Source organism: Balaenoptera physalus, assembly GCF_965194825.1.
Source record: "Balaenoptera physalus genome assembly, chromosome: 9".
NCBI lineage: Eukaryota > Metazoa > Chordata > Mammalia > Artiodactyla > Balaenopteridae > Balaenoptera > Balaenoptera physalus.
This window is the reverse complement of record NC_138888.1, coordinates 37,999,516-38,020,456: the sequence shown is the minus strand read 5'-3', so window position 1 is coordinate 38,020,456 and position 20,941 is coordinate 37,999,516. Positions and strand designations below refer to the sequence as shown.

At 34.9% G+C, this 20,941-nt stretch overlaps 1 protein-coding gene across 9 annotated transcripts in view; it reads left to right on the top strand.

Moving 5' to 3' along the window:
• Positions 1 to 20,941, top strand: part of NKAIN2 (sodium/potassium transporting ATPase interacting 2) — a gene marked incomplete at its 3' end in the record, with an annotated part of 998,865 nt that overhangs the window by 455,438 nt on the left and 522,486 nt on the right. For all 9 annotated transcript variants that reach the window (XM_082474964.1, XM_082474962.1, XM_082474963.1 and 6 more), the window contains one exon: positions 20,272 to 20,409. In XM_082474964.1, coding sequence (XP_082331090.1) covers positions 20,272 to 20,409 — 138 coding nt within the window. The remainder of the gene's footprint in view (positions 1 to 20,271; positions 20,410 to 20,941) is intronic.

Genomic DNA, 20,941 nt, shown 5'->3' with positions numbered 1-20,941 from the left:
AATGGCATGTTTCACAGAACTAGAACAAATAATTCTAAAATTTATATGGCACCACCAGAAATCTTGAATAGCCAAGACAATCTTGGGAAAGAAGACAAAACTGGGGGTATTATGCTTTCTGATTTCAAGCTAAAGTAATTTAAGCAGTATGATACTGGCACAAAAACAGGCACACATCAATGGCACAGAATTAAAAACCCAGAAATAAAACCACACATATGGTCAATTAATTTATGACAAAGAAGCAAAGAACATATAATGGAGAAAGTACAGTCTCTTCAATAAATGATGTTGGGAAAACTGGATAACCACATGCAAAAGAATGTTTACAGTGAAAGACCATTGTCTTTCACTGTGAACAAAAATTAGCTCAAAATTGATTGAACACTTCAATATAAGACCTAAAATATAAGACCTAAAATCGTAGAAGAAAACATAGGTGGTACCTTCATTAACATCAGTCTTAGCAATGTTCTTATGGATCTGACTCCAAAGGCAAGGAAAACAAAAGCAAAAATAAACAACTGGATTGATATCAAACTAAAAAGCTGGTGCCTAGTGAAGGGAGCCATCATCAGAATGGAAAGGCAATCTAATGAATGGGAGAAGTTATTTGTGAATCCTTTGTCTGATAAGGTATTAACATCCAAAATATATAAAGAACTCATACAACTCAACAACAACAAAAGCAAATAACCCCATTAAAAATGGACAGAGGATCTGAATAGACACTTTTCCAAAGAAGACGTACAGATGGCACATAAGATGCTCAACGTCACTAATTATTAGGGAAATGGAAATCAAAACCACAAGGTATCACCTCACATCTGTTAAGATGGCTATTACTAAAAAGATATGAAATAACAATTGTTGGAAAGGATGTGGGGAAAAGGCAACCCTTGTGCACTGTTGCTGGGACTGTAAATTGGTGCAGCCACTATGGAGAACAGCATGGAAGTTCCTCAAAAAGTTAAGAATAGAACTACCATTGACCTAGCTATTCATTCCATTTCTGGCTGTTTATCCTAAGAACATGAAAAGTAATTCAGAAAGATATAGGCACCTCTATGTTCATTGAAGCATTATTTACAATAACCAAGAAATGGAAACAACCTAAGTGTATACGTGTGTGTATATGTGTGTATATATGTATATACATGTGTTGTATACATATACAATGGAATACCACTCGGCCACAAGAAAGAATAAAATCCTGGCATTTGCAACAACATGGATGGACCTTAAGGGTATTATGCTAAGTGAGATAAGTTAGACAGAGTCAGACAAAGATTATATGATTTAACTCATATGTGGAATCTAAAAAAAACAAAACAGATGATTAAATAAAAACAAATTCATAGATACAGAGAACAGATTAATGGTTGCCAGAAGGGAAGGGGGCTGGGGGGTGAGTGAAGGGAGAAATGGGTCATATCGTTATGGATGGTAACAGACTTGTGGTAGTGATCACTTTGTAGTGTATATAGATGTCAAATTATAATGCTGTACACCTGAAATACATTATAGTAAAAAAAAAAAAAAGTTTAACCTAATTATAAGGGAATTATGTGAAGATAGCATGGATATTTCAGCATTCTTTGAAATTTCCAGCTCTAGGAAAAGAAAATGCTAAATCTCAGGAAGCCTTGCCAACAAACAAATCTTTATGATATATTTTGAAATGGTGAGAATTATTGTCAGAACTGTGAAAAACAATACAGCTCTAGTACCTGATAGTTACTCCTGCTGAGATTGTCTAGCACTGAGCAAATGGATGTAGAGTCTTGATTAATTAATTATGCATGGATCTGAGAAAAAGAATTGATAGCTTTTAAAAAGCTAAAACCATTTTCATGAAGGAAGTCAAGAATGCTTATTGTTCACCCTTCTGGCTTCCCTTTGCTTCAAAGTATGAAATGTTGGACCAAAGTTATCTTTACTAAACAATATCAGGAATTAGGCTCTAGAGAATCATTTAAGTGTTCTAGATTATGGTGTAGTGCAGTAGATATGTCATTTATTTTACACAAAGAATTACAAGAAATATGTTGGATACCAGAATAGTGATACAATATAACCTTCTCTTTAGACATTGGGTCAATTAATCTAAAACATTTTTAAGACAGTGAATTATAAAAGTGATACATCTATAACTGACCCATTTTATTTTAACTCAGACAATAAAAGACTCTTCTTTTGATGTAATACTAAGGACTCTTCTTTGTGTGTGGAATCAGTAGCTGACATTTTCTTTTCTACATTAAAAAATTCATAGTTTATTGTTTATGGATTTTTATGTGTTGGTTTCTTTACAATGGAATAAGAACTTAAAGACTTGTAAAATCATTTGGGAAAAGATTCCTTTTAGATTTTATCATTGTTTTTCCAACTTTCCTTTAAAAATTACTTTAATGCCTTTATGTAGACTTTATGTAGTCTTTCTAATATGTTAAATTTAGTTTTAATTTTTTTTAAATCTGTATTTTGTACTCATTAGTTTTGTATATGTAATATTCAAATTGCATAGTGATACCCATCACAAGTACAACTGACATAACCAAGTTTGAGTTTGTGTTTACAACAGGCACTGTATAAACATATAATTCAAGTGATGGGAGCAGACACATGTAGGCACAACTTACAGCATACAATTCAACTAACCAGAACAGAAGCATATGTCTGAGAATCCTATTATTTATGACCAAGTTTGACTGAACTTCTACTGCTTGACATTGAACTCAAGACATCAGTAGAATATTCATATTTATAGGTAGTTCTTTGCTTTGGAAAACTCATAAATATATTGGACCACTTAAAGAGATTTAGCATCCTAAATTTCTGTCCATGTAATAGCATCATTCAGAGGTATTGTCTCATTTATTCCCCATTGCCAGTGGAATGAAACTGCATGTCAGTGGGAGAGAGAAAACATAGCATTGCAGGAATATGGTACCATGCTGAGGGCTACATTATGTGGGAAAAAACGCTATTACTTGAAAATTTGTATCAGGTGGTGTTTTGTGTGGCTTCCTCAACTTATTAGTGAACTCACTGAAAAGAAATGTTATGAGTACATTAAACAAAAAAAATAATTTAGAAGCAAAGTATAGCAAAGTATGTGTATATATATATTTGTATCTATAACAACATACATGAAACATATAGATACATACCTATATTCTATATATGTGTGTATTATATATACACATATAGTTTTAGTATCACATGAGAGGTGATATGATTGTGGTCCAAAGCTTGGACTCTGGACAAATCATCTTCACTGATAGCCATATAAACTTGGGCAAATTAATCTCTCTGCCTCAGTGTTTTCATCTTTAAAATGAAGCTAATAATATTGTCTATCTCATTAAATAAGCTACTATGTGTAAAATGCTTGGAATAGTGCCATGAGCAGTAACTGCAGTACATGAAATATGTGTGCATATGGACAGAGAAACCATGTGTATGATTTAGGAGTGCCTGTAATGCTTTGAATTTTTAAGTTTAATGTATGAAATGCATTTCATAGCTTGACAGAACTTGTCATTTTAAGCCTGTACCAGTTATCTATTCTACATTTATGGAGTCTATGATAGAACTCCTAAAGAGATAGAGAATATCATCTCTTATTATATTCAACCATGGACAGCCAGAGACACTTCCTGTCAATTGGAAAACAAATATTATGACTGACTCTTTTTCAGAACAGCATCTCCATATCTGTGTTGAATTCAATAAGACGGTTATTTTAAAGGGCACACGAAGACATGGTATTTACCATGCCAGAAATAGCATACCTCATGACAAATTCTACAGTGTGCCTGTAGTGGTCTGCAATGGTATTCTCTTGTATTCCTACTTGGAGTTTCTGATGTAACCCACTGCCACAGTGACTGCCAGTACACGGGAGTGATCTTGATAACATTTCTGCTTTTATTTCAACTCTTGATTGGCCTTTAGCAGTGAGAGTAAGTGAGACTGTCATTCCATCTCCCATCCTTATGAAATTGAATTTTATGAAAGAGACGTAACCTAGAGTTTGAGAGGTTTGATTGACATCTTCCATATGGCTGCCTCGCTGTAGTCAAAGAAACAGTGCCCTGAAGCATTGGCTGGTGCCTTTCTTAAAGTAGGGGAAGAGCAGATGGGAGGGAAAGAGACAGGGAAGACATCAGAATTCTGGGCACTCTGATGTCCACTTCTGTTCCCTGTGACAAGTGTGCTTACACCACCGATTCTGTTAAATATACAACATCTGTTTAACAGGGAACACTGATGACAGTAATTACATTATTAATTCACTGCCTTAAATGAGAGTAGGCCAGGAGGATTGGAGTGGCATTTTACCTTGTTTTGAATTCACAAAATAAAAATCTTTACAAAGATACACAAATATTTATTGGGGGACCAAACCTGAAAGCTGCCTAGACATTGCTTCTCTGATAATGATATGTGAAGCATGTTTTTGGACTCTTTATCTGCTTTTCAGAAAAAAAAAATGTGTATCTACATTTTTACCTAGTTGACAAATTTCAAATTCTCCAGATGGCAGCTTTAATACGTTTAATGTGATTGTACTGTTAAAAAATAACAATAGAATTTTCTCTAGAGAAAGTCATTTGCTATGAGAAAGCAATACCATATGATACGTGAAAATAAGAACATTGCAAGCTATTTTTGCTATTTGACTTTCACTGATCTCTTGATGAATAAAAAATCCATAGTGAACAAATAAATGATACTGATGATGAACTTAGCAACTTATTCTATTCAATTCTAAAAGTCCCTTATTAGAATATAGTCAACCCATCCCTCATGTGCTCTTTTGTGTATTGGTAATATTAGCCACATTTTGATTTTTTTTGTTTGTATATACTTGCTACATGAGCAATAGGAGATTTGGAAATGGATCAGAACCAGATATATAGTTCCCCAGCAGGGGTGTCATTTGAACAGCTACACCTGAGACCTCTTGAGGGTTTTGAGAATTTCTGCCTTAATAACCATTTCAGATATTAGCATATCTCATAGTATAAGACTAATTTTGCCAGACAACATGAAAATTGTCTGATTCACTCTCTCACCTATTCCCAGTCTCACACCTCACTTGTGCCTCAGACAGTGCTTTTTACATTTCTCAGTACCTGCAATACACCATCAGTGCTTGTAGAATACATGATTTAAAAGTCTATGGCCAAGGTCTTCTGAACATTGCACATTTTCTTCCTAGGTTATGTATGTTTAAACTATTTGTGCATTAGTTTCACCTTGAATCAGTTAAGACTTTGTTGTGGAGATACTGGAAATTCAAGGTCAAATGGGTACATTAAACTTCCTAACTCCTACCTGTCATGTACTTTAAGTGAGCCATGAAAACTACCTAGAACAGCTGTCATTTTGATGTGTTCTGATTCTTCTGGGAAGTAAGGTTTCCACTGAGTAAAATTATAGACTCTGGAAAAATCAAAACAGTGATCCATCTACCCAGAGGACCTGGACTGTGGCGTTTTTAGCTCATTTCATATGAGCATAGGGAGACTTTAAACTTAAATGAGAGTTTGGCTACTAAGCTATGAAACCATTTCACATCACAACTCCAGATAAATGTCATTTTGTGGTGACTTTGCCAGATTATTAGTCTATTAACTGTATCAATAGAATAAAATTTGACCTTATTTTCAAAAAGGTTCTGTCTTAGCTGTAAACTTATCTGTAGAGCATTACATAATTTGTAGTAATAGAGTAATAGTAATGATGATGATCATTTTGTGGGGTTATCATAATGATTATGTGAGTTTTTAAACCATAGAGCTCTATATAAAAATATTTATTAGTGTATCTTTTTGATCTTTTATACCAAAAGCAAAAACCTCTTATGTTTACATGTCTAATTAGGGAAGTATTTGGTAGTAAAGCAGAATTGAGACCCCTAAAGATTTTGAAATCAACACCATAAGGTTCTAGTATGTTTAGTTGTAAATTGTTTGTGGTTAAAAACATGGACATTGATGTTAGAATGACTAGGGTTTGATCCCAGCTCTATAATCATGACCTTGAACAAGGGCTCTATTTCCTCTTCTATACAATAAAGGTAATGGTAGATAATCCTTGCAGAATGCATGATTTAAAAGTAAGCATTAACTTGCTACATTGAAGTGCTTATCAGACTACTCAATGAATTTTGAATAATTATTATAAAAATATTGTTTATTTTTTTAAATCCCTACTGCTGAAAATCAAGTAACATTTAGCGGTTAGTGTTAAATCAGCTAGGATTTAGCTGAAAATCAAGTAACATTTAGCGGTTACACACATGCACACAAATGCTTTGGCATGTGAATACACAGATCAAGTGATCATTTGACTTGGTAAGTTCATTTCAACAACAACCAAACATATTTTTATTTGTGCTCTAGTGTTAACTTGTGTGCGACATCTTCAGAAGACTATTTTCTGTTTTTTTTTTTAAATCTAGTATAATATGATAGTCATCAACTTGTCTTTTGATAGCATGACTGTTCACTATGAAATGGTTATAAATTGCTAGGCAGAATGAACAGCTGTGAGAAATAATAAATGATTTTGTTATCACAACAACTAGAATGTTAGCTGGCATATTTAGAATTATATAGAAATGGCATTATTACACAAAATAGTGGAAAAGGTCCTAAAATATACTATTTGATTCCTATGTGGGTCAATTAAATAACCCTATTAATTCAACCTCAGAAATATGTGACTGACTCTGCAATTCAATAAAGATCTGTTAAGAAACACCATGTATTGTGTTTCAGTAATGCAGCTTATAAGAAAATATACTTTTGTAAGAAACATAGACCCTTGTTTTTATTTAGTTCCTTTGAGCTTATGCCAAATCTTCACCAGAATTTTCTTGAAAGTTTTTACTGTGCTTAACTATATGGAGATAGAGTTTTTTAAATACATGTTGATGTTTTTCATATTTGAAAGATGGGGAGAATGACAGAAAATAACAGAGGAAATGATGTTTCAAACCTGTTTTTTAGCGTAGTATACTACAAAAAGTACTACAATCGCTACATGGGGTATTGAATTACTCAGGGAAACATTCATTAAGAAAGACCACTTTGAATACTTAAGATAATTCATGTCTGCCATGTTATTATTTACATTTGTAACCAATAGAATGAGAAACATGTGATCATCTCTAACTGAAATATTCTGTCAAGAGTATTAGTCTGGAATGGCATTTGTGTTAAAATCCAATATCCACACTTGTTATGCAGTTGAAATATTAATAGCAGCCATTTTAGGAAGCAACCTAGGCATTTTAATAAGTATTCTGTGTGCATTACTACTTTAATCTTCATGAAAGTCTTAGGAGCTACAATATCCCTATTTTATAGATGAAGAAACTGAGATTCATAGCAATTAGGTTACCTCTTGTGGTAATACAGCAAGTTAAGAGTTCAAATATGTTTTTCTAATTCTAAAACTTGAGTTCTGACCACTATGACACGTTGATTTCTCTTATAACCAGAGTCATTAGGGCCAGATGTCTTTTGGTGGCATTTTGTTGTTTGTTGTTGTGGCTTATTTTTTTGACTTGCTTTTAAAGAAGAGAAATTATGTGGAAGGAGACAGAAAATCCTTGGTTCAACTGAATTAATATAAATTGTTGCTATTTGTGGTCCATTTTTACCAAACACCTTACAATTTCATTTTGTACCCTTTAGTGAACAAACATGTACACACCAGTACATATATATATATATACATGCACATACAAACACACGTATACATACACATATACTTGAATAATTCCAGTTACTTAAGAGTAACTAAAACTCTTCAAGTAAATCTCTGTGCTTGGTTTTGTCTGTATCTTACATGTGTAATCACTGCAGACACTACTTTGAGTTTGTTCTCTTCATTGCTTATATGAATCTGGTCATTTGGTAAAATGAAAGAAACTTGTCTCTAGTATATCACCTGCATATATTATTTAAAAGATGACATATATGTTCTCACTTATCTTGTCCATTTTGAACAACACAAGAGAACCTTAAAGGGGGGCATCATGAATCATAATTATACAGAGTTTGGCTTCGTGATATTGATATTTTTAGACAATATCACAATGACTTCAGCACCTCAGCAATGTTATAAAGACCCAATACCTCTAGTCTTTACAGCTTTCCTGGGAATTGGCTTAAAAATAAGAGAAACCGACTTGTCTGATTCTGGAGCAGCTAAGTACAGAATATGCTTAAGACTACAGTTCACTGTAGGAGACTTCAGGGGAGGGTAAGTAACCAGATTGTGGATGAGATCTAGCATGACAAGATCCAGCAAAGGGACAGAATAAACACAGACAGAATTAGCAGCTTTACCAAAATAAGCAGACAGCAAAGACACAGCAGATGCTGCCCCAGGGAGCCAGACACAGGAGAAACATAAATCCAAGGCAAGATCTCAGGGCAGGAACATCTTGCTGAAGGGAACAGAGTCCTATATGGATCAAGGAGACAGTATCAGAACAGTTTCCTCATTTCCTTCTGGGTTGTTTTATGTTCTCTCTGGGGCAGGAAATAGTGGATACAACTGGGAACAATAAATGGACCATACTCTACTGGAATGCAGGGAAAAGAATTAGCAGCAATTTCTGTTGACAAAATTCTGACAAACAGCTCTGCTCTTTGTCTGCTTGGAAGTTTAAACTTTCATGGTCCTTATGGATGAAATAAGAACTTTGGACCCATCCTGGGAACTGTTAAAGCCTGTTTCAATTTTCATCTTGATTTTCCCTCCCGTTTCCTTCCCGTTTTACCTATGCTAAAACAAAGGTAATCTTAAAAGTTATCTTCTCCTGCAAACAACTAAAATACAAATCATTTCTTTATTGATTTCTGAAATTCCACAATTTATATGTTACTAACTTTTTTTTTAAAGCAATATTTCGTTTTGTTTTTTTAATTAATTAATTTATTTATTTATTTATTTTTGGCTGTGTTGGGTCTTCGTTTCTGTGCGAGGGCTTTCTCTAGTTGTGGCAAGCGGGGGCCACTCTTCATTGCATTGCACGGGCCTCTCACTGTCGCAGCCTCTCTTGTTGCGGAGCACAGGCTCCAGGCGCACAGGCTCAGTAGTTGCGGCTCACAGGCCTAGTTGCTCCACGGCATGTGGGATCTTCCCAGACCAGGGCTCGAACCCATGTCCCCTGCATTGGCAGGTAGATTTTCAACCACTGCGCCACCAGGGAAGCCCTATATGTTACTAACTTTTGACCAACTTTGTCATTTCTTTTTGTCTTTAACACTGCAAATGAACTTTGAATGGGAGCATTCTACATACATAACATCTGAATCTGAGTCTACCTTGTTTATTTTCTGAGAGACTTGAGATTTGATCCGATCTGAAACCTCAGGTTCCTTAAGGGGAGTGGAGACACTGAAAGGGGGGAGGGTACAGAGAGGAGAAAAGGGTACCCATAGATAAGTGCAATTTCAATTTACAATTTAGCAGTAGCAATTTAATTTGGTTGTTTCTAGCCTTTAACAACACTTTTTGAAAATCAAGGAACTCATGATCTACCATGATAGAAAAAAGCCTATTTTTTTCTCTCAGAGGTCATATATAAGTTTTATTTTGTATTATTTGTATAACTCACATGTTAAATTTTAAGGACATAAGAAAATTATGGTAATATGAGGGAGACAAATTCATTAAGAAGTCTTTGAGGTTATTAGCAAAATGCAATATCTTAAGGAAACCAATTCCACACCCCATCAATCAAAAACAACTAGCTGTAAATGTACAATTTGGGTGTTTAAAAAAATATATTTTAATGTATCCACATAAATGCAATTTCCTTGCTAAAAAATTAAATGGCAGTAGCTACCAAAGAAATATGAAGATTTCTATTTGCCATGCAAACATTCGAAGCAAATTTCAGACTGAATATTCTCCTATTAAGAGGTCAAGGTTAGTTTAAAAAACTGTTAACTTAATGGGGCCCAGTTTTCTCAGAGGTAAATTGATGGGTGTGGAACGAGTCTCTTCCAGTTTGAAAAGTCAATTAATTTATTTATCATGAAGATGTTGCACTAGTACTTTTATGAACTTTTGTGGTCATTGAAAGTAAGGTAAATTTTACTTAATTGTAAGCATCAGAAAGGTTTTTGAAAACTTTTCGACTTAAGCATACTTGACTGAACTAACAATTCTATTAGAATTCACATTTAAAATAATGCAAACAGAAAAGTAATTTTTCATGTCTTATCAGTACATACATATATGCCAAAAAATAATTAATAACAGTTGTTGTAATATTTGAAATTTTACGACTAGAATTTGACCCAGCATTTCCGGTTTTAGAGATATAGCCTGTGGTTATATCAACACACATATACAAGGTTGTTTAATGCACCCATGTGTGTTAAAAGTCTATATCTATTAAAATAGAATAAAATATCTATTAAAATGGAATGTTTAAGGGTATAATGAGATAGATCTATGAAAGCAGGATGTGCTAATGTAGACAAACCTCCACGACACATTACTAAGTAAGAAGTGTAAGGTGAAAAGTCATATTTACATTGCAACCCCATTTATGTAGATAAAATGATGTGAAAAGGATGTATACACACACACACACACACACACACACACACACACACACACACACAAACACACCAGATATATGCCTATATGCTGGCACCAACAATATAGGAAAATCTATGCACGTAAATGTGTTTCCCTAACTTGACACAGGTTGTTTTTGGGGAAAGAATAGAACTGGTTGTTCTTCAAAGGTTGTTTTTGGGGAAAGAATAGAACTGGTTGTTCTTCAAAGGTTGTTAAGGGTCTAAACAAACGTTGAGCCTTACTTAGGTTTAAAGGCCAATGCAGCCTTTAGAACAGAGTCAGAGAATGAGAGAAAAAGAAAATTGAATTATACATCAGTTTATAGATACAAAACTCTGAAATAAAATTGTATTTGACCCAAACTGAAAATGTGATAAAAATAATATTCCATTTCAAGTAAAGATTTTCACAGGAAAAAAATGATAATTGAACCTGACAAAAATTGTCAATATAATCAATCACATTAATAATCTAAAAGAAAAGAATAAAGTGATGATCTCAGATGCAGAAATAACAGTTATAATAGTTGATAAAAAGTAGCCCCTATTTATGTTTTTTAAAAACCTCATAAAAAATAGTAGTGAAAGGTTACAGAATTCTTTGTGGAAAGCAAGAAGTTATGCATTATAATGGCTACTGTGCAGAAGCCAAACAACGAAGAACCAAAATTTATGTAAAATTAGACAGAAGAAGCAAGAAGAAGAACTACAGTGCTGCAGCCTGTGGAACAAAAACCGCATTCATAAAAAGATAGACAAGATGAAAAGGCAGAGGGCTATGTACCAGATGAAGGAACAAGATAAAACCCCAGCAAAACAACTAAATGAAGTGGAGATAGGCAACCTTCCAGAAAAAAGAATTCAGAATAATGATAGTGAAGATGATCCAGGACCTCAGAAAAAGAATGGAGGCAAAGTTCGAGAAGATGCAAGAAATGTTTAACAAATACCTAGAAGAATTAAAGAACAAACAAGACAGAGATGAACAATACACTAACTGAAATGAAAACTACACTAGAAGGAATCAATAACAGAATAACTGAGGCAGAAGAATGGATAAGTGACCTGGAAAACAGAATAGTGGAATTCACTACTGCGGAACAGAATAAAGAAAAAAGAATGAAAAGAAATGAAGACAGCCTAAGAGACCTCTGGGACAACATTAAATGCAACAACATTTGCATTATAGGAGTCCCAGAAGAAGAAGAGAGACAGAAAGGACCTGAGAAAATATTTGAAGAGATTATAGTCGAAAATTTCCCTAACATGGGAAAGGAAATAGCCACACAAGTCCAGGAAGTGCAGAGAGTCCCATACAGGGTAAACCCAAGGAGAAACATGCCAAGACACGTAGTAATCAAATTGGCAAAAATTAAAGACAAAGAAAAATTATTGAAAACAGCAAGGTAAAAATGACAAATAACATACAAGGGAACTCCCATAAGGTTAACAGCTGATTTCTCAGCAGAAACTCTACAAGCCAGAAGGGAGTGACATGATATACTTAAAGTGACGAAAGGGAAGAACCTACAACCAAGATTACTCTACCGGGCAAGGATCTCATTCAGTTTGGTGGAGAAATCAAAAGCTTTACAGACAAGCAAAAGCTAAGAGAATTCAGCACCACCAAACCAGCTCTACAAGAAATGCTAAAGGAACTTCGCTAAGTGGGAAACACAAGAGAAGAAAAGGACCTACAAAAACAAACCCAAAATGATTAAGAAAATGGTCATAGGAACAAACATATCGATAACTACCATAAACGTGAATGGATTAAATGCTCCAACCAAAATACACAGGCTTGAGGAATAGATACAAAAACAAGACCAATATACATGCTGTCTACAAGAGACCCACTTCAGACCTAGGGGCACATACAGACTGAAAGTGAGGGGATGGAAAGATATTCCATGCAAATGGAAACCAAAAGAAAGCTGGAGTAGCAATACTCATATCAGATAAAATAGACTTTAAAATAAAGGATGTTACAAGAGACAAGGAAGGACACTACGTAATGATCAAGAGATCAATCCAAGAAGATATAACAACTGTAAATATTTATGCACCCAATATAGGAGCACCTCAATACATAAGGTAACTGCCAACAGCTATAAAAGAGGAAATCGACAGTAACACAATAATAGTGGGGGAGTTTAACACCTCATGTACACCACTGGACAGATCATCCAAACAGAAAATTAATAAGGAAACACAAGCTTTAAATGACACAATAGACCAGATAGATTTAATTGATATTTATAGGACATTCCATCCAAAAACCACAGATTATACTTTCTTCTCAAGTGTGCATGGAACATTCTCCAGGATAGATCACATCATGGGTCACAAATCAAACCTCAGTAAATTTAAGAAAATTGAAATCATATCAAGCATCTTTTCTGACCACAATGCTATGAGATTAGAAATCAATTACAAGGAAAAAACGTAAAGAACACAAACACATGGAAGCTAAACAGTACATTACTAAATAACCAAGAGATCACTGAAGAAATCACAGAGGAAATCAGAAAGTACCTAGAGAAAAATGACAATGAAAATACAATGATCCAAAACCTATGGGATGCAGCAAAGGCAGTTCTAAGCGGGAAGTTTATAGCTATACAAGCCAACCTCAAGAAACAAGACAAATCTCAAATAAACAATCTAACGTTACACCTAAAGGAACTAGAGATAGAAGAACAAACAAAACCCAAAGTTAGCAGAAGGAAAGAAATCATAAAATCAGAGCAGAAATAGATGAAATAGAAACAAAGAAAACAATAGCAAAGATCAATAAAACTAAAAGCTGGTTCTTTGAGAAGATAAACAAATTGATAAACCTTTAGCCACACTCATCAAGAAAAAGAGGGAGGGGACTCAAATCAATAAAGTTAGAAATGAAAAAGGAGAAGTAACAACAGACACTGCAGAAATACAAAGCATCCTAAGAGACTCCTACAAGCAACTGTATGCCAATAAAATGGACAACCTGGAAGAAATGGACAAATTCTTAGAAAGGTATAACCTTCCAAGACTGAACCAGGAAGAAATAGAAAATATGAACAGACCAATCACAAGTAATGAAATTGAAACTATGATTAAAAATCAACAAACAAAAGTCCAGGACCACATGGCTTCACAGGTGAATTCTATCAAACATTTAGAGAAGAGCTAACACCCATCCTTCTCAAACTCTTCCAAAAAATTGCAGAGGAAGAAAAACTCCCAAACTCGTTCTATGAGGCCACCATCACCCTGATACCAAAACCAGACAAAGATACTACAAAAAAAGAAAATTACAGACCACTATCACTGATGAATATAGATGCAAAAATCCTCAACAAAATACTAGCAAACAGAATCCAACAACACATTAAAAGGATCATACAGCATGGTCAAGTGGGATTTATCCCAGAGATGCAAGGATTCTTCAATATATGCAAATCAATCAATGTGATACACCATATTAACAAATTGAAGAATAAAAACCATATGATCATCTCAATAGATGCAGAAAAAGCTTTTGACAAAATTCAACACCCATTTATGATAAAAACTCTCCAGAAAGTGGACATAGAGGGAACCTACTTCAACATAATAAAGGCCATATACAACAAACCCACAGCAAACATCATTCTCAATGGTGAAAAACTGAAAGCATTTCCTCTAAGATCAGGAACAAGACAAGGATGTCGACTCTCACCACTATTATTCCACATAGTTTTGGAAGTCCTAGCCATGGCAATCAGAGAAGAAAAAGAAATGAAAGGAACACAAATGGGAAAAGAAGAAGTAAAACTGTCACTGTTTGCAGATGACATGATACTATACATAGAGAATCCTAAAGATGTCACCAGAAAACTACTACAGCTAATCAGTGAATTTGGTAAAGTTGCAGGATACAAAATTAATGCACAGAAATCTCTTGCATTCCTATACACTAATGATGAAAAATCTGAAAGAGAAATTAAGGAAACACTCCCAGTTACCATTGTAATAAAAAGAATAAAATACCTAGGAATAAACCTACCTAGGGAGACAAAAGACCTGTATGCAGAAAACTATAAGACACTGATGAAAGAAATTAAAGATGATACCAACAGGTAGAGAGATATACCATGTTCTTGGATTGGAAGAATCAATATTGTGAAAATGACTATACTACCCAAAGCAATCTACAGATTCAAGGCAATCCCTATCAAATTACCAGTGACATTTTTTGCAGAACTAGAACAAAAAATCTTAAAATTTGTATGGAGACACAAAAGACCCCGAATAGTCAAAGCAGTGTTGAGGGAAAAAAATGGAGCTGGAGGAATCAGACTCCCTGACTTCAGACTGTACTACAAAGCTACAGTAATCAAGACAATATGGTACTGGCACAAAAACAGAACTATAGATCAATGGAAAGAGATAGGAAGCCCAGAGATAAACCCACACACCTATGGTCAACTAATCTGTGACAAAGGAGGCAAGGATATACAATGGAGAAAAGACAGTCTCTTCAATAAGTGGTGCTGGGAAAACTGGACAGCTACATGGAAAAGAATGAAATTAGAATACTCCCTAACAGCATACACAAAAATAAACTCAGAATGGATTAGAGACCTAAATGTAAGACTGAGCACTATAAAACTCTTAGAGGAAAACATAGGAAGAACACTCTTTGACATAAATCACAGCAAGATATTTTTTTTTAATTAATTAATTAATTAATTAATTTATGGCTGTGTTGGGTCTTCGTTTCTGTGCGAGGGCTTTCTCTAGTTGTGGCAAGCAGGGGCCACTCTTCATCACGGTGCACGGGCCTCTCACTATCGCAGCCTCTCTTGTTGCGGAGCACAGGCTCCAGACGCGCAGGCTCAGTAATTGTGGCTCACGGGCCCAACTGCCCATGTCCCAACGTCATGTGGGATCTTCCCAGACCAGGGCTCGAACCCATATCCCCTGCATTGGCAGGCAGATTCTCAACCACTGTGCCACCAGGGAAGCCCAGGAAGATATTTTTTGATCCACCTCCAAGAGTAATGGAAATAAAAACAAAAATAAACAAATAGCACCTAATGTAACTTAAAAGCTTTTGCACAGCAAAGGAAACCATAAACAAGATGAAAAGACAACCCTCAGAATGGGAGAAAATATTTGTAAATGAATCATTGGACAATGGATTAATCTCCAAAATATATAAACATCTCTTGCAGCTCAGTATTAAAAAAACAAACAACCCAATCCAAAAATGGGCAGAAGACCTAAGTAGACATTTCTGCAAATAAGACATACAGATGGCCAAGTAGCACATGAAAAGCTGCTCAACATCACTAATTATTAGAGAAATGCAAATGAAAACTACAATGAGGTATCACCTCACACCAGTTAGAATGGGCATCATCAGAAAATCTACAAACAACAAATGCTGGAGAGGGTGTGGAGAAAAGGGAACCCTCTTGCACTGTTGGTGGGAATGTAAATTGATACAGCCACTATGGAGAGCAGTATGGAGTTTCCTTAGAGAAGTAAAAATCGAATTACCATATGATCCAGCAATCCCACTACTGGGCATATACCCAGAGAAAACCATCATTCAAAAAGACACGTGCACCCCAATGTTCATTGCAACACTGTTTACAATAGCCAGGTCATGGAAGCAACCTAAATGCTCATCGACAGATGAATGGATAAAGAAGATGTGGCACATATGTACAATGGAATATTACTCAGCCATAAAAAGGAACGAAATTGGGTCATTTGTAGAGATGTGGGTGCTTGTAGAGACTGTCATACAGAGTGTAGTAAGTCAGAAAGAGAAAAACAAATATCATATATTAATGCATATATGTGGAACCTAGATAATGGTACAGATAAGCGGTTTGCAGAGCAGAAATTGAGTCACAGAAGTAGAGAAAAAACATATGGACACCAAGCGGGGAAAGCAGCCGGGGGTGGGGGTGGTGGTGGGATGAACTGGGTGATTGGGATTGACATGTGTACACTGATGTGTATAAAATGGATGACTAATAAGAAAATAAATAAATGAATAAACATTAAAAAAAATTATGTAAAATTAGCAAAATAGACAAGCATGAAAGAGACTTATTCCCTAAGACCTTTTATGTGAAAATGCCATACACACCAACAACAGCAGTAATGTTTTTCAAGGCTATATGCATCTATTTGTATGTCAGGTGTTTCAAAGGGCATAAAATAAGTATATTAGAGTCCAGTGGGCGAGAGGGGAATAACATTGAGAACGTGGGTTGGAGGAGGCAAATAAGAAAATAAACAAAACAAAACAAAAAGGAACTCTGCCTTGACCAATGATGATATAATGTTATGAGGTGACAAGTATGATCAAAGAGATTCTCTATACTATTCTACAATAAATAAGGTAAAAAAGTAACATATATCCTGTACCCAGCCTAGGCCTCCAGCAAAATCTGTGAAAGCTTTTCCTTTTTGGACTAGATGTGGCAAGAGTTCAAAAGCAAGGACACAGCACAGGCCGTGCACATAACGCCTACATTCCTGTTGGACCACTTACCACTTCTGAGACTGCAAGAAAATCACATAGCCACACTACATCTTAGATTTCTTAGTCTGAAAAATAAGACAATAATATTTACTTCTCTGGGTTTTGTGCAGATTCAATGAGGCGATATATGACCAAGGAATAGTATGAAAGTCTGGCATGTAGTAAGTGTTTTAACAAATAGTACTCAGCCATAAAAAAGAATGAAATACTGCCATTTGAAATGAATACCCACTGAATGAAATACTGTCCAGCAACATGGATAGACCTAGAGATTATCATATTAAGTGAAGTAAGCCAGACAGAGAAAGACAAATATTATATGATATCACTTACATGTGGAATCTAAAAAAAAAAAAAAAGGATACAGATGAACTTATTTACAAAACAGAAAGAGACTCACAGACATAGAAAAAAATGTATGGTTATCAAAAGGGAGGGAATAAATTAGGAGGTTGGGATTAACATAGACACACTACTGTATATAAAATAGATAATCAACAAGGACCTACGGTATAGCCAGGGAATTATTCTCATTATTTTGTAGTAACCTATAAGGGAAAAGAATCTGAAAAAGAATATATATGTATGTGTGTGTGTGTGTGTGTGTGTGTGTGTGTATAACTGAATCACCATGCTGTATACCTGAAACTAACACAACATTGTAAATCAACTATACTTTAATTTTTAAAAATTCAATTAAATTAAAAAAGAAAACATTCTCTTTCCTCTAACTCCACAACCCCCTAGTGATTTCATAGTTAATATACATCCTGTTGGAAGGAATTCTTAGGAAAGACTGTACCTACTCTGTAAATTGTTAATTCCCTTTATACTTACTGAAATCTTCCATTCTTCAGCCCTAGCTCTAAACAGTAAAACCTGTGATAAAGCTACTTAGGATGACTAAGGAACCCATCAAAAAGAGGAGGAAAAAGCAGAAATACTATAAGTGAAGAATTGCACATTAGTTTGTTCAGTCTGCATAACCTCATAAGTAATGTTTGATGAAACCATTAGTTCTGTCATAAAAAATGGCTGATAAATGTTGATGCAACTTCATTTTAGCCTTGCAGACTTAGTGAGTATATTATTATCTATATATTTGTTATAATTAACGATGGTACTTGCTCTTTTCTTCCATAATTGGAGCATTTATTGAGAGATTTCCCACTGTTTGACTGATGCGCTTCACCCTCTATACTTTTTCCCTGCTGTGTCCCCACAGTTATGATGCTCAAAATTTAGAGTTTAAATTCTTCTTGCTGCTGTTTTACATTTCTACTTACTGTTTATTCATAGGATAAGGATAAGAGAGTTCTGTGTTAGAGGGAGCTTTTATATAGACAATTAGCAATGCTAAGAATAACCACTTATCTTTTGGTAACATTGATGAATTCCAACAAGGCATATGTAATACTGCTTAACATCACAAATGGGCCTCCTTTATAAGGAGTGTTGACTGCATGCTAACAGTTGAAGGAATGTTTCATCAGGAGACAGTTCAGAGTTTATGAGGCTTGGGTTATGTGCATATTCCGTGACAGTCTGTTTGTTAATCAGTCAGAATATTGAATTCCACTGTTGGGACTCTGGTGGGTATTTTGGATTTAGAATATGTAGAGTAGAACAGACCTGAACTTAGATCCTCTCTTTTTTTTTTTTTTTTATTCACTGCCAAGACTAAGTGAAACTTAAGATTTGTTTAGGCTGGACTATTAACAGTTACAGCGTAACATGGTACCTGGTGTGTCTTAGGAAATAGAGGCGTCATGCAAACAGTTGTCATGAGTTTATTTTCTCCTTCAATGCCTGATGAGAAAATGTGCTGTCAGTTAAACAACTGCAGTGGGAATAAGGTCATTCAAGAAGTCTTCAAACCTAGGCTACAGGTATTTAATTTAAAAGCAAACCGTCTGTTTGGAGAGTTAGTGTGTCCTTCTGACAAGAAATATCATTAAAGCAGAGTGATAAAGCATAGTTAGTGACTTAGGGGTTTGAAAATCATTTTCCTTTAAAAGCTAATTGAAAAACAATTGTTGAATCTCCGTGCTTAACATCAGGTCCTTTTACAGTGTTTTACTAGGAACAGACAGTTTGTTATCATTCCACCTGAGGGCAGGCAGGAAAAATAAAGCTGAGTTTAATTCACACCATTCCCTTTTGCTTTGTTAGATCTGATGAGAGGCTTGTCAGCTATTCAGGTTTCACTTGTCAATATAAAGTGGCACTTCTGGACTACTGACCAATCTCAGGGTGTTGTTTGGTTGGTCGGTGAGTTGGTTGGTTGATTGGTTTTGCTTATTTTCCCCCACTGTCTAGATTTTTACATATGACTTAATTGTAAACTTGTAAGCACAGATGAATATGGAAGAATTTGAAATGCCTTAAGTTTCTTGTTTTTATAACAGTGATGCTTTATTTTTATTTTTTAAAATAAAAAATTGTTTTAAGTTTCTTTCAGGGCCCTTCTTTTTCCTGGTTACTATAGGTAACTGGATATGATTTTTTTTTAAAGTCACATTTGATTTATAATCTAGTACTATTAAAGTTAGAAGGACCCTAGACATTAGTCAAAGTCTTACATTTTACAAATGAGGAATCAAATCAGACTCCCAGAGAAAGGAAATGACTTACCTGGGGCACTACAGCTGCCTAGTGGCAGGTCGACATCCAGAATCTGGTCTCTTGACTTGCCGAAGAATTCTTTTTCCTCTCCATCAACCCCCTTTGTTCTATTCCCAACTTATACAGTGACATTTGAGCAGATCCTAACAACAAGCCCTTCGTATGGACGTCATTTCCCGAACTTGGTGGTTGATGACTTCAAGTGTTTGACAGTGCCTATGACAATATAATTTATCCTGTGACTGCACAGATGACATCCTGCAAATACTACTTGATGCCTCCATAAAATCATCCCTGAAAGGATTGTAGCTGTCTCTGGATCCACGGCTTCCATAGTCTTCCTTTGAAATATACCTAAAAATGTCTTTCTCACTGTTAAAGACAAATGCCAGATATGGTAACACAGTTACAATTGCTAATTATAATGTCAGTGTGATCCTTTATTTTCTCTCATCACTGTGCTTATCTATATATCCTGTTTTGCTATTCTAGGTTTGTGTGCTGGAGAGGCAAATATTTGACTTCCTTGGATATCAGTGGGCACCTATCCTGGCAAATTTTGTACATATTATTATCGTCATTCTTGGTTTATTTGGAACTATTCAATATAGACCTCGTTACATAACAGGAGTAAGTACCCTTCCTGCTTTTTATTATTGAAATAGAGAAAAATATGCAAACTACAAATGTCTTGAAAAATTTTATGTATATCCTTTGCTTAAAGCACCATGTGTTTGTTTATATAGTTTCAGATTATATCTACAGTAATTAAAAATGTCAAGCTTAAAACACTTGGCAGTGAATGGAATCAAATTGTATTTTCATAAATTGTACTTTCAGCCAATATTCTCTTGTAATTACAAGCAGGACAGTGCCGCTATATGTACGAATTGTAAAGTCATGGTTTCTGATTTAACAGATTTTAATGGGACTTCTTCCCATTTTAAATAATTATATTTTATGAATTGAATAAAGGTAGTTTAAAATTAATACAAATGAACATATAGTATTGATGGGAAAATGTTAATACATATTAGGGTTAATATTTGACATACTTGAAAGCCAGAATAGTCTGGAACATGGTCTCTGTGTTCTCCATAATTCTCTTTTTGGCTCAGAGGAAGTATTTTGCATTCCCACTCAAGTTAAACGTACTTAACAT